The sequence below is a fragment of the Myiozetetes cayanensis genome, unplaced genomic scaffold (genome assembly GCF_022539395.1).
Source record: "Myiozetetes cayanensis isolate MyiCay16 unplaced genomic scaffold, myiCay2020 scf23, whole genome shotgun sequence".
Lineage (NCBI taxonomy): Eukaryota > Metazoa > Chordata > Aves > Passeriformes > Tyrannidae > Myiozetetes > Myiozetetes cayanensis.
This window is the reverse complement of record NW_026087445.1, coordinates 10740116-10757591: the sequence shown is the minus strand read 5'-3', so window position 1 is coordinate 10757591 and position 17476 is coordinate 10740116. Positions and strand designations below refer to the sequence as shown.

At 39.3% G+C, this 17476-nt stretch overlaps 1 protein-coding gene across 6 annotated transcripts in view; it reads right to left on the bottom strand.

Annotated features, from left to right (window-relative positions):
- RALGPS1 (Ral GEF with PH domain and SH3 binding motif 1) overlaps window positions 1–17476 on the bottom strand; it is an 88938-nt gene that overhangs the window by 1774 nt on the left and 69688 nt on the right. For 5 of the 6 annotated variants that reach the window (XM_050320061.1, XM_050320060.1, XM_050320064.1 and 2 more), the window contains 9 exons: window positions 12954–13080; window positions 11927–12078; window positions 10654–10705; window positions 10285–10365; window positions 8069–8174; window positions 6884–6976; window positions 6604–6709; window positions 4123–4214; window positions 170–3775 (listed from right to left, as the gene is read on the bottom strand). In XM_050320061.1, the coding sequence (XP_050176018.1) occupies window positions 3746–3775; window positions 4123–4214; window positions 6604–6709; window positions 6884–6976; window positions 8069–8174; window positions 10285–10365; window positions 10654–10705; window positions 11927–12078; window positions 12954–13080 (839 nt within the window). In that variant the 3' untranslated portion in view covers window positions 170–3745. Of the gene's footprint in view, window positions 1–169; window positions 3776–4122; window positions 4215–6603; window positions 6710–6883; window positions 6977–8068; window positions 8175–10284; window positions 10366–10653; window positions 10706–11926; window positions 12079–12953; window positions 13081–17476 lie in introns of those variants that run through there. The other variant, XR_007629442.1, reaches the window with a different exon arrangement.

Sequence of the window (17476 nt, the reverse complement as noted above, 5' to 3'; positions counted from 1 at the left end):
ACTGTATTACCATCCATTCACAAATAAAACATGATTGCTGCCTTTGAGCTAAAATGTTCCTTCTGTATCTCTACTATTCTTTTTCTGAGTATTTTATTGTTAACAGCATACATACTCTGCACATTTTTAAACTTACAACCAAATCCAACTGCTGTTGAAGTAAACAAACTTTTTTTACATTAAAGTATTTAATTAATGAACCAATCATTATCAATGTAACAAACTGAAAAACACAGCAACTTGATACAAGACTGAGGTAACAAAATACTCTGCCAAAAACCTAGATTCCAATGCCAAGGTTCTTATGGGTAGACAGCTCACAAGAATTATAGAAAGAATCCTTTACACAAATGGCATGCAGTGGACTGCTGGAAAATACAGTCAAAAACAGTGCAACAGTTTTCACACAAAACAAATCAAAATGTTGAAATTGGTTTACATTATAATATGACAAGTAAGTCTCAATTTGAAAACCAGTTTCTTTGCCTCGTTTTAGTGCTATTTGGAAAAACATGCATTTTGGCACTGAAATACATAAAAATTGCACGTTTAATAAATAATATTACCTACAGTTTTTATATCTTCACAATTCTGAAAACAGTAATTATGACATAATGTTTACTTTTACATAACTATTGCAGTTATTCTCTCTGTGATGGAGAAAAACTTGTATGGTTTGTGGTACTTTTTGTGCAAATGCTGTAATAATCAGTCCCGATAGGCAATATAGTGTATTTCAATAGCAGCTTTCAATTAACCATAAAGTACCAGATAACAGCAAATGGTGCCAAATGACACCATAAAACCTCTAATCAGCAGCTGCAGACTTTTTCATCCTTAAAAAGTAATTTTAAGTGGTTTAAGATGGTTTAGTAGTATTCTTACACTGCCATGAATCTGAATGTTTCAACACAGTGCAGCAATTTCACAACTGTGCTATACTGAAAATATTAACCTGACTATTGTGTAAAACTATTATTTGCTATGTCCATCTTTCTTCTGTATAGTGCTTTTTACATTCAAATGACAGTTGTGTGTGGGAATTCAAGGTACTTCTGACATATTTCCAAATTCCAAGGTTCTGAGTACAATCTGAGTTTGACTATTGAGTAGTACTGAAGGGTTTAATTTTTCCACAGTTTCATCTTCTGACAGTGACAAATGACTGATTATAAGAATCATTGCTAAATACTGCCTTTCATTCCTGTCACACTGTTTGGTGGCCCATCATACTTTGAGCCAAGGCTGCTTCCTTTCTACTTGGGAATCTGTTTTACAAGCAAGTGAAAACGGACACTTCTGTAACTTCTCCAGCGAGCTCCATAGTTTGTCATTTTGAGTAAAAGTGTATTTTTGAAGGCTAGAACACTCTACCTCTTGTACATACAATAACATATATAACATTTCAGGAACCCTTAAATTCTAAAAGCCATTAAATTCTAAGCATGTGCAGGCTCCTTCTATTGATACCATAACAATCAGCAGTTACTGTTCTTTCCAAGGAGGCTTGTTAAACATAACTGAAAATCATTACAACATTAGTTTATTTCAATTGCAATATGCTGGAAAAAAAATCTCACAAGCCCTCATGATGTTCACTTCCACATTAGAAATGAATAGGTATTTACATGCTTCTAATGTATGTACACTTTATGCTAATAAGTGTCCCAGTTTAAATTTAGCTTATATTGAAGACAGAGCAGGTCATTCCCTTTTAAGGGGAAAGGGCTACTAGTAACTTAAAAAAACCCTCTTGACTTGAACAGTTCTGTTTTGGTTCATGTGTCATCATTTTGGTCACTGTTCTGCACTGTTCAAACACTATGAATACTAACAGCACACAGAACACATGGTCATAGGTGGCACAGTCATTAAAAAGTCAGGGCACGTGAGTAATCTCACTGATAATTAATCACAAAAGCCCATAGGTGCAGAATAATTCAGGCCATATCATATTCTTAGTCTGAAATCATTTACTGGTGACAGGATATTACTGCATTCAAAAGCTTCTACGCCATCTCCAATGGCATTTGATGCTCTGCCCTCACAGATACCTAGTTCAAAGTTGTCTTAACTTAGCAAAAAAAGAGAAAAAATGGTATAAACATATTTTGCCCTATCACTCTTTTCACACATCTCCTGAGCTATCAAATAAACTTTGTCCACTTTACATACACTTTCACATGTCCCAGGATCTAAATGCAGTTGTCATCAGCAACTGTTTTTCTTGAAGAGCTGGTATGTACTAGGTTTTCAGGATTGTAACAAGGAACTCTTAAAAGAACAAAAGATTTACTTTTTACCTACATTTAAGAGTAGAGGTATTGTAGTTGTTGTTGTTTTTAGAGAAGTTTCAAAACAAAAATTTAGAAAGTCATGCAAGTCCACAGAATACATCCTGCTAGTGCCAGGGAGCTTGTTCTGTTCACTTAAACTAACTTCCATATTGTTCCTCGTTTGTAAGCTACAGGTTTGGCTTGCCAATTTCTCCTCTAGGCAATCTTAGGAAACTCAGAAGAGGTTTTCTGGTGATTGATGAAGTCTGAATACTGATGCATTATGGCAAAAGAATTTCAAACAGAAGAAGTGATGAACTTACCATACGAACAGAGATAAGACTCTGAGTGCAGGAGTGCGAGGGCACAGCAGGGACACAGTGATGTCGGGACAGTTCTTTCAGAGAAGGCTCAGGTGTATTCTTCTATTTTTTTTGTTCTCTCGACACTGGTGGGGAGGCTTCTTCGTATTTGCTCCACTGTTAGACAGTCTTCCCTGGCTTTCACTGCCATCGTGATTTCATAATAGCAGTACCATCTGCCAGTACTAATGTCCTAAAGTTGCAACTGGAATTGAGTGGAGCCAAGACATCCACAGAAAGACAGAGCAGAACCAATGATATGGAATCATTCTGAGGAGCCTGGACCATGTGATACATAACATAAGGTTACCTGCCTCCCTACCAAGGTATTTAAGATGAACAACATTCAGAGTGAATTAAAAAAACCCAAACTACGCCTCTAGTAAGAGGATGAAAGACAAACCTTAGCACCATGCAAATTTAAACAGCCTTAAATCCGTTGTTAGGGCATTTCTGAGTAAAATAACTGAATGAAAAGAAATCCAACTGTCCTATGCCAAAATACATTTTTCCCAAATAGCTCAAATGTGAACAGCAGAATTGTCCAGAGATTTGATACAAAATTTGAGGCGGCCACTCTGCCAAGAAACTCAGTGCACTTAGATTATAAAAATGTTGTTCCACAATTTTCTATTCTAATTGACACTTCGCAGCAAGTTAACACTGTCAATCATTCTGTGCATTAGAAAGAACTGAAACCCAACATGGGCCAAATATTCTTCAGTCACACAAAGCAGCTTAACAATAAAAAGAACCATTTAAAAAAGAATAGGCAGAAGATACAATGCTCAGTTTGCGGTCAACTATCAGTTCACGCAGTTTCTGACCACAAATAGTTGAGGGCTCTAGAATCCTGCGTGAGTCAGGATTAATCTTCTGTCCACCTAACTTGTCTGCTTTCACTCAGTGCATGAGACTATAGCTGGTCCTAGGGACAACATTCACTTTCTGCTTTTAAAAGCTGTGCCAGAATCAAGTTACATAGGAAAGTGCTGAAATATTTGTGGCTGGCTCATGTCAGGAAAACCATCCTCCTCTTCCTCCTCAGAGAACAATAACCTGTTTCTTCAGTTTGGCACTTGAAGTCGCGCCAGGTAGGAGAGCAAATTATTCAAATGACATTAGATTTGCAGGTACCTGGAAGAGAACGTAAATTACTCATAGAATCATTAAGTTTGGGAAAGACCGCTAAGATCATCAAGTCCATCCTAGAATAGTTGCTTCCACTGTCCATGCGAAAGCCCCTTCTGAAGATGTTACCCTGCTTGAAGCAATTGAGAGTAGCAGTTTTATGCTGTTAAGGAAACCAAACCTACAGGGAGACCTACACAAATCCTGATTTGGTGGGAATTCCGTAATTTTAAATAATTATGTCTGTCCCCACAGAACTGTGTGTGCATAGAGATTGAAAAGAGGTAGTTTTCCTAGTAAGGATTTTCTGTAAAACACGAAAAAGTGGGTAGAAGTAAGTTTCACAACCTTACCTGAGGCTTGTTGCTTTTGCACGCGTCATCCAAATGTTTATGCCATAATATTGCATGAAACCTTGAGCCAGTCTGGAACTTATAAACATTGCCTACAAAACCAAGAAAATCAAAGGCTCTAAATTTGCAGACATGTAGTTTCATGGGATTCTGATTTCTCTGCAGAAGCCAAAGTTCTGAAGTAAACTGTTAAATTAATTTGCACCTCAAATGCTGAAACATGATGTTGTTTGTATAACAGAGCCCATGCGAGGCCTGTTATCCAACAATCCTTGTGTGCAGCAAGCATGAGAACCGTATATGGCCTCACAGGCAGAAAGGCCAAATTATAGCCACAGAAAATACCACTTAGGTCACATCTAATTTAACCCTGGCTTTCTTCTCCTTAAGACTTCTTATGAAGTTTTTCTTATGTCTCAACTTAGCTTTCTTCAATGTCCTCATGCAAATTGTTTCCTGCAAATATTTTGTGCATTTCAGTCAACACCCAAAAGATGCACTTCATACACTAGATGCAAATCCATATCCAGCACCAAAGCTGAAAACATGAAAAGTGAAAGAACTCTCAAAAATCTGCAAGTAACCCCTCAAAGTGCAATACAGCTCCAGGGAGCTACATTGTCTTTTGAAGTTTTTCAAGTTTAATCACGGGAAAAGAGTTATGGCAGTTCAAAATTTATTATTAAAAAGTATTTAATAATTACTTAAAAAGCTTATTTTGGTAAATGGTTTGATATTTTAATTGGTCTTAATGTAAATCAAGATTTGATACGGACTGATTTTAAGGACGCTATTCAGAAACTTGGAGATGAGGGTATGTGGACACATGGACGTGCTGCAATCTCTCACTGGTTGGGGAATTTCTGCAAAACATACAGTGTCGTGGTTTTGCCCACCAGCCAGCCCCTGGGGCTGAGGATGGTTTTGTTCAGGTGGATTTCTGGAGAAAAAGGCCAATCAAAACTTTAGTAACACCTTTGCCAATTAAATATTTAAGAAAAACGGAAGAGAAGGCTGTTGCGCAGTTGAAATTGGGAGTAGTAGCCATGTAGGAGAGGTGGCGGGCCCCAGGTGGGGGCCAGGCCTCCTCCTCCCCCGGTCCTGGGCCGGGGGCAGGTGTGGCACTGAAACCCCCTTTCTCTCCTATAACGGAGTAGAGAAGAAAAAAAAACTTTAGAGAAAAGCCTGGACGAGAAACGCTGCAGAAAAAATTCCGGCAGAGAGATAAGGGACCTCCAAGGTCAAAGCTGGCAGCCAGAGGAGAGAGAAAACAAGTCTGAAGGGGGGGGCTGCTTCTCGCCCCTTTCGCTCTCTCCGTTCAGCAGGGAAAAGACTGAAAAATAAATCCCTGCCACCTGTGGTAGTTTGTTGGGGTGAGGAGACCCCCATACTGCTCGTGGAAGAGCCTACACTGGAGTAAGTTGATGCATGAGGAAACCGAGACTTTATGAGAGACCTGAAGCAGAGTCCTGTTGAAGATTTTGTGACCCTGAGGGAAACCTACACTGGAGTGAGACAGTCCGGGTAGAATGTTGGGATCTGTGTGAAAGATCTGTGCTAGTGCTGGAAATTTGTGACCCTGAGAGAGACAAGACTTATGCCAGAGCGAGAACGGCTCGGGTAAGATGTTGGGATCCAAGTGAGGGATCCATGCTAAACCCATGTCGGAGAGGTCTATCAAGGACTGTTCTCCAGTAGGGAGGGATCCCCACAGGAAACAGAGGTGGACTCATAAGCCATTATCCCCTGTGACTCTGTGGTGAAGATCCATGGCAGGCAAGTGTCCCCTTGCAGTCCATGGAAGAGAAGACCTTCAGGGCCCGGGTAACCCCCCAGCCTCCGGTCTTAACCCAGGAGGGGGGTAGGCCCAGCCTTGAGGCTGACAAAAAAGAGATAGAGTTCCAACTGCAACTAAAAGGAGTTGTCGTCCTGAGATAACAGAAGAAGATCTTTAAAGTACTGCAGAGTTATTGAAAAGAACCTGGAGCTCTGAGAATGGAGAAAGAGACTGCTTCTCCTCCTGGACTCATAAAAAGGGGGGAGAGGTATTTCTGTAAATACATAGTACTCTTACTTAAGTAGAATTATTGTAGATATAGTTCTTTAGTTTTTAATCTTGCTAGTAATAAATGTTAATATTATTTTCCCCAATCAAGTCTCTTTTGTCTGCATAAACCTTCTCTCAACTAATAGTAATTGTGTAGGAGGTGTGAGAGCAAATTGACCCAGAGAAAAACCATGACATACAGTAACTGTCAAGATAAAGTAAAACCTCTGTAGGCACTACAGCAGCACTACAGCATTTTGTAGAAATATATTCAATTTAATTTGTACCCTCCTTTGAAAATTCTATATTGGAAATCTCCAGTCATTTAGGCAAGTGCAACTGCAAGTTCTGTAACCTACGAACTCATTAAGAGACACTAATCTACTTCCTGTCACAGAAATGAAAGCAGGCAATGTCCATCTTGCAACATCTACCTTTGTCAGGGTTATTTAGCTGGAAAATATCAGGATGCTCTGGGTCATCAGGCAATGCCACCATCCAGCCCACAATGGAGACCTTTTTCCCAGGTGTAGATTTATACTGGAAGAGACAGACAAGTCAATCACAGTTGAGACTGTAGCAGGGATTAACTTTTGACTGTAAAAGTTGTGCAAACATATGCCTCAGCTCGGAACAGAAAGTACACTTCCAACACCCTTCCAGATCTGCTTATGCATATCCAACTCTGGGGTTTAGAATAAATTTAAAGCTTACGTGTTTTCTTTCAGTGCCTCTTAAAGATTTTGCTCCAAAGTATAGAAGAGTTGATCCTGAAAGCATAACCCAGTATCTAGTCCACGAGGAGAGCTGAATCAGAAAGAAAAAAAAATGAGGAAAAACTCTGCATATCTCTAACATCTCAAAAATCGATTCACAAGCAAGTCCAAGTGCTACAAAAGGTAATTTCAGAAGCAAGGAATGGAGAGTTAGGTAAAGATTGTCTTCTGGTGTAAATCAGCCCAGCTACCTAAATTTGGATGGCTGGCTGTGAATACAATCCATCTTAGTTGGGTATTTCATAAAAGCATTAGGACTGATTGTTTCAGAGCGAAATAGTGTGTTGCCTTCTACTGGACAGATTTCAGACTTTTGATCAGCAAAATTTATTGAGATGACAACTCTGCAATTCTGTAGATCTTTTAGCTCTGAACAGTAGGATTGCATGTAAAAGATACCAATCAACTCTACAGAAAACAAAAAAATTACCAAATGCACAGGACTAGAACCTTGCGAAACCTGTGAATTTAGGTTACGTATGAATTGCCATGACTTTTGTGCTATGGGTGGATGCCCTGCAGCCTTTCCATTTCAATGCAACACCACAGAAGTACCACGGTATATTGTAGAAATATGTTCAATTGCCTTTGTACTCTTCTTTGAAAATTCTGCATCGAAGATCTCCCTCTTCAGTCTTTTATGAGACTGCCACTGCAAGTTCTGTAACCTACAAACTCATTAACAGAGATGTCCTTATTTCCTGTCACAGAAATATAATGCAGACAAAGCAGATAATGTCCATCCTGTAACATCCACCTTTGTCAGGGTTATTTAGCTAGAAAATATCAAGATGCTCTGGGTCATCAGGCAGTGCCACAAGATTTATTTTTGCCCTCCCAACAATGCCTGCTGGTTACACAACTGCTTACCCCTGCCCTGCTCTTACAGCCAGAGACGTGACTTGCAAATGCAGGGAGAAGTAAAACTGCTGCAGATCAAATGACACACAGAGGCTATAACCTTGTTATAACCTGGCTGTAACTTTGATCAGAGAATTACTTTAGAACTGATAAAAACATTGGTTTGCATGTTATCAAGTTGCATGTTTAATTTAATCCTGAAAATTAAACCAGCCACTACTGATTTAGAATCATAGGAAAAATTATAATTAGAATCACTTACAGTAGGTTTCTTGCCTTCTTTGAGAAGTGTTTTTCTTCTTAATGGCCCTTCCATGGTAATGACTCCTGTGGAACCACCTGCTGTGCAACTGCAGGCGCCTGTTGGGCTAGAAAGACAAAACATTGCTCTGTGTATTTGAGCAAATAAGGACAAGAAGTAAGCAACATCATTTAGCTCGAAATATATCTGTCCTGCACTGCATTACATATATTATATCATCTGACACTTGACACGAGAATATCTTCCTAACCTAGCTATCAAATAGGAACCAGGATTTTTGCAAAATAGCAAATCAACAAAAGGTTCTACTCTGGGGGTTTAGATATGAAAAAACAGAATAAGAACTGAAGCCCAAAGTCAAAGGGAAAACAGGCAATTTTCTTTTTTTATTCCAGTAAATTACAGAAATTATCTGGATTTCTGAAAATTTACAGCTTAAAATTTTGGCAATAGGAGAGCCCATAAGTGTAATTTTAAATTAAATTAAACTACCTTGGCCAATTGGAAAAGAGTTGAGAAAGTTACATATAAAAATGCCAAATAATACACTGTACAGTGATTAATTTTTCTTTTTCCTTTTCCAGGATGAGCACAGACCTCCCCACATACAACAGTGAGAAGGAGCTACAACTGAAAGAGCCCAAGTACAGGCAAAGTCAGAAATGCAAACAGTCATTAATAATGTCTCAACTAAACATTCATTGGTATGTGATGATCTGTTAGAATTATCTGTGCTAACCTCTCTTCACTGCCACGTAATCACAACACTTACGTTCTCATATGGACTGATGAGGTTTATCAGAGCCAACTAAATCCTGTCTAATAATGAATACAAGGAAAAGGACATGTGTGTGATCTACCTTTCACCTGTGAAAGAAAACTATTCTGTCCCCAAATGAGTATGAGCACATGCTGGTGCAGATGACATACATAACCAACTCTAGACAAGCACAGCCCTTCCAGCTGGCAGGGTCATCTTCCCCCATTGCCCAGAGCCACCTCCTCTGTGCTAATGCACATTCTGGCCGATTCTGTATTTTGGATGGAGGCGGTAGAAGATCCCAGAAATGGAAGAATGAACACAAGCATTAGAATTGCCTGATGGAGGACAAACATAAGAAATGTATTTTAGAGAATAATTCTTCTTTGTGGATTTATTAGGCTTTTCACATTTTTATCTCCTTACATTTTTATTTCTAGCTTGTGTGAGTTTTTGAAACAAATCTACCATGGTCATGTTAAGAGAGTATTTTCCAGAAGCAGGTATAATAGCTTAAATACCATTCCAAAATGTATTCCTTTACTAATTTATAATGTATGCTTTTTCATTCCTGTCTAACTTCTAACTTGCGCTGCTATCAGACGTTACTGCCTCAGGTAAAGCAGGTGTAATTACATTTACACATTATATCAATATTTCTACAATGGCTGAAGCAAACTAATTTATACAAAATAAAATTTGACTGGATTTAAACTCCAACTAAATCACAGTGTTTGCAGAATACTGTTTCAGAGCCCTTTTTCCTTTACTGTTCATACGTAGACCTTTATTTGCCAGTGCCACAGAATTTACCAAGTCCAGGTCTGGTATGGATGCAAACAATGATTTTTATCCTTCAAACTACCTACAGTTTTCCATGTCACCCGTCTTTGGTCTGTAAGGCAGATTACCTGCTCCTGAAAAGTCCATGTCTTAATGATAAGCAACACTGGGAGTGCCTGCTACATATGCCATTGCAGATGTTACCTCTCTTACTCAGGGTCCAAGGTAAACCTCTTTACTGTACAAAATCAACACTTCATACCACATATCTCTGACACAAACAGATGCTATGGGTAGCTGTCCTGCAAATCAGGAAATACGTTGTGAGAAAGGTCAAAAAAGTATCCTTCCAACATCATTACTTGTCACGGAGGCAGAGATGGCCTTCATGACAAACCTGCTTCTGTAATGTCATAAAACCCTAAATAAAGACTAGTTTCCTGCAAAATGGAATCCAAAGACATGGAGTTAAATCAGTAGCTAAATTGAATTTCATCTGAATGGGTCATATGCCTGCTTTAGCATTAACAGGAATGTTTACAAGCAGGAAGGGGAGACTCCCATGAGGTGTTACAGTCATACAAGGATACCCGGACAGAAAATACATTATGCTACAGAGATCCAAATGGAAGTTTAGCACCATACACTGAGCAAGGCAAAACCTGAACTGTACCTGTAGACACAGCTTCGACTTCTAGGAGAATTCCGGATCGGTACCTTCCAGTTAGGCCCCAGCGTGGCATATAAACGACCCCTGTTTGTGAACGCAAATATCTGATGAGGAAAATTCTAGTCTGAGACTTCAACAATTAGAGTTTGGTAAACATGACAGAGATAGCTTCCAATCTTTTCAGGTCCATGGGAAGAAAAACACAAAACCTTTACAGTGTTTTATTTTTAAAAGTTTGCCACTGTTTTCCTAACTATAATAATTTGATAAAAATAACTATTGATTTAGGGCTTACCTATGTCAGGGACCATTTGTGAATTTCTTAGCTAAGTCTGTAGAGTGCTCAGTGAGTGTACATGAAGACTAACTCACCTTTCAAGCCCTGATGGCAGCTCCTCACTAAATTCTGAGCTTTCACTGCTATCTAGAAAGAGAGTAGTACAGAGAAGGAGTAAGAAAACCACCCATGGGAAAATACAAAGCCAATGTATATGGATCACCAGAATACTCTTTATATAGTACCATGGACACTGCTTACTCAAGTCATGTTTTGAAGTGTTCAGAGTTTATGGTAAAATCTTTAGCTGGAAGAGGCTTACATGAGCCTCCCCATTTACAATATCTCACTGATAACTCACGTTACTGCTGTGTTTAAACACCCGACATCTACATGATACTTTAATTTTCATTATGCTGTTTTTCCTTCAGAAGCTGAGCACTTCAGAAACATAAAATCCAGTTCCTTTTTAAGACAGTATTTCTACCACAACATTTGTAAGTTGATTAAAGCTATCAGACATTATATCATTGTTTGTTTTCAATAAGCAAGCGCACCTGTAACAGAGGATATGACAGCTGTATGCTGCTGCTAGGAGTCATGACAAATAAATATGATGACATTCATAGCAACAGTTCCTGTTTCTCCTCCAATCCTATGACCAATTTGTCCCTCCTTTCCTGGTACAACTATTTAGCTCACAGTTTTAATTTGCCCAGGACTGATTTTCTAATGCTCAGTTTTTGCACAGTGAGCTGTGCCTGTATTTTCAGAAGAGCAAAGAACATCTCAGAGTCTAACTCTTGGTCAAGTAATGTTGTACCTTTCACAGTCTATTTCCTATTCTAAAAATAATCTGAGTCACTTAAAAAGTGGCTTTCTCAGGCTTAGAACAGATTCTTCATCACTGTTTTCTCAGGCTTAGAACAGATTCTTCATCACTGTTGATATTATAATAACTGTTTCATTAATTATAGTATCATAAAACATGCATTTTACGTGTCTTCTGAAGTCTCAGAGAGCACAGCTAAACTACTCTCCCATCTTCTAAAACATATAGTTAAAGTTTTTTTTGTGAAAAGGCAGGTTTCAATATATAAATCCTGCTTTTTCCCTGGTGAAGTCTGACAAACACTTTGTGTCAGAAACCAAGCATCTGTAAAACCAATCTTCCTTCATGTCACTTTTACCAAAACCATCAGTGGGCAACTGAGGAAAGCTGGGGTAATGTCGACAGGTAGCTGGGCAGCAGTTCTGATCTACCTTCTTCCATGAAAGCAACTGGTTGCTAATGACCTTCCTAATTCCCTACTTTTGGGTATCCCTGTGAGTCTTCAGTGCCCTGGGACAGGGTCGGGGTGCCGGTACCTCTGGAGAGGCCGTTGGCGAGGCGCGCGCTGGGCACGTGGCTGCGTGCAGGGCTGTGACACTCCAGGACACTGTCATCCAGCAGGTGCCGTGGCCGCTCTGTCGGGAAGGTGGCGCTTTTGCTCTCCACAACACTCAGCTGACACATCATACTGGAACAAGGAGGAAGAGAAGAACATGAAACCCCTCTTATGTCATCCAACAGCCACCCTTGGCTCACAGTATTTCCACTCAGCCTCTGCCTCAGCAGCAGGATATTAAAAAGCAGGCAATTAAATGGTACCATTTATTGTACAGATGCTCCTTGACTACCAATACAAGTTTCAGATTTTACTGCTCTTTGTCAACAACAATTATTAAATTTCTGCAGCTGGGAAGTTTTAAGTTTTTTGACTCCTCTCTCTACAAAACCTGAACACCCTTGGTGGCAGCAAAAGTAGAAAAAGGAGAATCCAGCTAAGTTTGGTGGTCTTTCACTAAGCTCAAGTAACACGCCATCGCTCCATGACCTTGGACAACTCACATGAACTTCTATTCCCCTAACCCGTTAATTGTGAAATTTGGCAGATGCTGAAACCTTAATTGCAGAGCAGGTGCTCTCACTTAGTTAGGTAAATGGTAGAGAAAAATGCTTCTGATCTAATCCATATTACCCAGGTAAGACAATGCAAAAGGTCACAACTTTCCTAAATAAGGTGTACCAAGCTAGTAAGCTTCCTTAGATGTATTAGCAAGATGTTTAAAAAACAAAAGAAAACAAATATCAGTTACGAACACCAGGAATCCACAGGCCAAAGTGGATATGCAGCTTTCAAGTACTGCCAATGCCTGGCACCAGCAGAGAATAACAAAAAAAAGTCAGCAAAAATAACAAAGTGTCAACAGAAAACCTAGAGAATACACAGTAAAGCCTGAAGCACTCTTGCAATACAAGAAACGGAAAGGACAAATACCACCTGTTGTGCTGCTATCTTAAACATTTGTGATGCATTATACTGCCCAAGTTGAGATAGCTGGGAGTACATACTTGTTCCCCAAACTGTGACTCTTCCGGTGCCTTGGCACAGGAGGCGTAGGGAAACTTGCTGCTACTGAGGCATCAGGACACGTGGGTCTCCTGTTGAATTTCACAGTTGCTGACATGTCGGATGGACCTAAAAGACAGAAATTATTTAACACTGAACTGGTGCAAACCCCAGAAATTTTGTGGGCTGGTGTGTTTAAAATGAATTGTTACAGATAATCCAAAGGCACCATTTCTGAAGCACCGTGTCTTGCACATCAGGGTTACATCATCCATTTTTGTTATAAATTCATCTCTATACTCTTGAACTCTCTGAAAGTAGTTTTTTACAGTTTTGCTCATACTTTTAACAATGAACAACAAAAAATCTTGGCATCCTTACAACAGCTGGATGTGCCATAGTGTAATATGCAGAACCATGAAGTCAGTTTGTACTTTGGGTGTGAGCAGGAATGTTCACACGTTTTGAATTTTGTTCACAACTTCATGTTGTGAATAAACTCTAAACAAGCCACCCACACTGACTCATAGCTTGAGCATGTAAGAGAAAGCAGAGGCTTTTCATGTATCTAATGGTCAGACAGATGCATTACTTCTCAGTCATCTACGAGCCCTAGAGATGTCTCACTGCAATCATTCTTACACTCATTTTACAGATTTTATGAGGTCTCACAGAAAACACGGACAAACTGTTCTTGTTCCAGTTCCTTGATGCTGTTCGCAAAAGGCTAGCAGCGAACTTTGCAACACAGAGGAGAACAACACGACCTATCACCATCCTCAGTAAATGCAATGCTATTCTTGGCTTGAGATTTCACTTTTAAACACATAGTTATGACATTGGTGCTTGTGATAGAAGTGGTCATGAAAACGGCAGCCTGTCCCATATCTTTCTCCTTGGTACAGTCCAGCTAGCAGCAGAACAGACTTTCTTCTACATTACAAGAATCACTTCTTGGAGGCTCCAGCAACTTCAGCCTAGTCAGGTTCTGACCTCTAACCACAGCCCTTTAAGAGGCTGACACAGGCAGAAACTTTGTGATGTGAAAAAACACATGCAATCATCCTCAGAATCTTTACAGAAGTGTCTGACCTCAAGTAAGTGATAAACTGGAATAGAAGAAGAGAAAAAGTTACCAAGCCCTCAACATCACAGGGCATGGTTTGACAATAGGATGTGAAGGTACACCTTCAACAGAAATGGCTCTGAGAGGGTGGTCACTGACTGAATGAGACTTCCCAGAGAAGTGGCACCAAACCTGTTCAGAGTACAAGGTGCACCTGGACAACACTCTTAGTGATATAATTTAGTTTTATGTAGCCCTGCAAGGAGCAGGAAGCTGGACTCAGTGATTCTTATGGGTCCCTCCCAAACTGAGATATTCCATGTTTTTATCTGTTATATACACTACTCCATTTCTCCCTAAGAACAGAATTTATTTAAGAACTTCTTCTGCCTTGAACTGAGGATTCATGAGATACCAGATGAAACAGGAGAACCAGTCGTGAGTTTTTCCCAGTAACAGGCAAAAAACAATACAAATAAACACCAGATGCTTTACTGTCCATACTCACTGTATCAAGTTGTATGAAATATGGAAATTAATTACAAATTACTTGTATTTTTATTTCCCCATATCCTAGACTCTGGAATTTCACCACAAACTGGGTCATAACTATGAAGAATTGCAAAGGTTTTTCCCTAGCAGTATGGGGAAAAATTTAATCCACACAGTGTTCTGCACATTTGAGCAAACTGTTCATGGTGCTGTTTAATTAATAATGAAGGGAGCCTCAGGACAAACAAAAATAGCAAAACTGCTTTTAGCAATAGAGGAGGAACAAGCTCATTAGAGGAAACTTCAGTAATATCACTCACTGGGTCATCAATTTAGCAGGAGAACAAAAAGGCAAAACAGTTTTTAATCCTTTTTTCTACCTTATTCCTATATACCAAGTTATATAGGACTGCATTTTTGCCTGCCTGTCTTTGCTACCATCACACACACATGAAAAATGACACCAAGTAGCATCAGTCACTGGTACTTGCAGATTCACAGAAAGTCTTACGCTAAATGGCCACATGACCACATTAAAAAATGCACTTTCAATCAGATCCAGAGATTCAACCAGAGACACACACCTGGGAGACTGGAAAGGGCCAAGTACAATGTTCTGCTGTATTTTCAACTAAAACTTTTATGCATTTGGGCCCTACTATGATATTGGAAGCATCTTCCCTAAAACCAATAGAGTTCATCTTCCCCTTCTGCCATGGAGGCGAAGCACAAGTTAGAATAGGAAAAGTATGAATCTGAGCAAGATTATGTAATGCCCAGTTTAGTGTAAAAAGTGTATGGATTCATATTCATTGCTAGGTCTGAAAATCTTATCTGCTGCATTAATGGCAAGAATATATATTTCACCAAAGTCTTTCACCGCAAGTTTTCATTAAATTTTTTAAATTTATGCAGAGACAAAACAAACGCATTCAGAAGTTTCAGAAATGATTACAAGCTCTTTAGTTTGAAAACCTCCAGTCTTTCAGATGGACTAGGTTTCCAAAGAGTGTGCTGTACATACTTTGTTTGTAGTGCCTTTCCATCAGATACTTTTCAATTTGTGAACAGTAAAATACTTAAAACTACTGAGGTGTTTATTACCTGCTAAGAAGCTTAAAACATATCGGAACTGAGACCCAGTATGAAGATAGTGGCAGCTGAAAAACAATTTCCCTGAAAATTATGAGCATTTTACAGTAAGAGTTTAATCTGAAAGTCAGCATAAACAGTGGTTACTCCGAAGCTTGTTCCTTAAAATAGCTGCAAGATTTGTTCATTTTTATATTGCTTCCTGCTGTGTCCTTTAGGTCTTTCTGGTGCCAGTTCTAAATCCCAATTTATATTAAGCTCTTTAAGTGTATGACATTAAGTTCTTTTAAGTTCACTGAGTGCTACTGAAGCATTATGTTTAACAAACTGCTGAAACTACACCTTCTGAAAGAGCAGCAATCTTAAGGCACAGCCCTAAATGAATACCAGTACAGTGCAGAGCTTTTTCACACAGACCCTGTGCCACATGTAAAAATAACTGTTGCGTTTTGTAATACATAATAGTTTAAAGGTTTAAGTTTCTCACTGTGGAGAGTCACAGAGTTGAAAGCAGTAAGACCCTTTGATTACTTTGATTCTAAAACACTGATATTGACACAAAGCCTGAGACTGCACCAAAACTACTTTATCTAGAGAAAGAACAGCAAAATAACAAGTCCAGTGCTTACACAATCAAGCCATTATAAAATCAAAGTTAGCCGGATTTGACTTGAGGTTGGTTCTAATCTTACCGCTGTTATAACCTAAAAGAATTAAGACATCAAGCAAGAAAAGAACAGTTTGAGAGGTTTCACTCTACACTCCCTTTTTTTTTTTTTTTTCAGATTAGACACCCCACTTAGGGAGTATGGAGTGAAATTTGCAGTAATATGAATGCAACACGAAAATATTTAAAGTTTGATCTTTAAGAAAGAACTTTTATTACCTGTATAGTTTCAGAACAGAAGAGGTTTGTTAAAAAAACACAATTACTTAAAAATGAAGTAGTATGTCCAAAACGATGGCATATCCCAAATTGAAAACAGTACTTCAGTAAAAATACTGCCTCGCTTAAGGTGAAATGTGTCAAGGGTGACAGAATTTGTGGAAATAGGTAGAAGAGCCTTACAACTTAAGACAACAGCCTGGCTTCCTTACTATTATACGTGGCAACCAAAATTGCTTGCATCAATCCTGGGAAAGGAGGAAACGGGCCTGGGTTGACCAACCACTGGAACAGGTTGCCCAGAGAAGGTGTGGAGTCTCCCACACTGGAGATATTCAAGAATAATCTGGACACAACCCTGTGCCATGTGCCCTGGGATGACTCTTCTGGAGCAGGAAGGTTGGACCAGATAACCCACTGTGGTCCCTTCCAACCCAACCCATTCTGTGATTCTGCGACTTACTCTACTTCATACTCGATGTAGTTCTGCATCTTCTCACCTCCAAGGCAAGAGAAGGAAACATGTACAATTTAGCTCTGTTAACCCTTGCTATGATAAAAAGAATCTGAACGTAAAAACCTTTACAAAGTCTTCGCATCTGCTTTGCTGCCAAATGTTTATGAACAAGAATGGTGAATTTTAGAGCTCTGTCAGGAAGGACCTGTGCCACTGGGCACTCTTAGGGCAGCAAGTGTGGGGTACAGAGAGTGTCAGCATGAATTAAGGGGTAGAGAGGATATGACCCCATTTCTGCAAAGGGGTAAGAGATAAAGAGAGCCTGTGCCAAGAAGGATGCCAAAGAGGATAAGTGGTGAGATAATGATGAAAACCGCACCAAGGGATGTTTATGGACATACCAGACTGCTGAGCAATTAGCTGGGGAAGCTTTGCCCAATACTGCTGATAACAAAATTCAAATATTTAAATTCATTTGAGATGGAGTTATTTTGCCCCTTTTCTCCAATAAGTGAAGTCATCTGCTACTGCT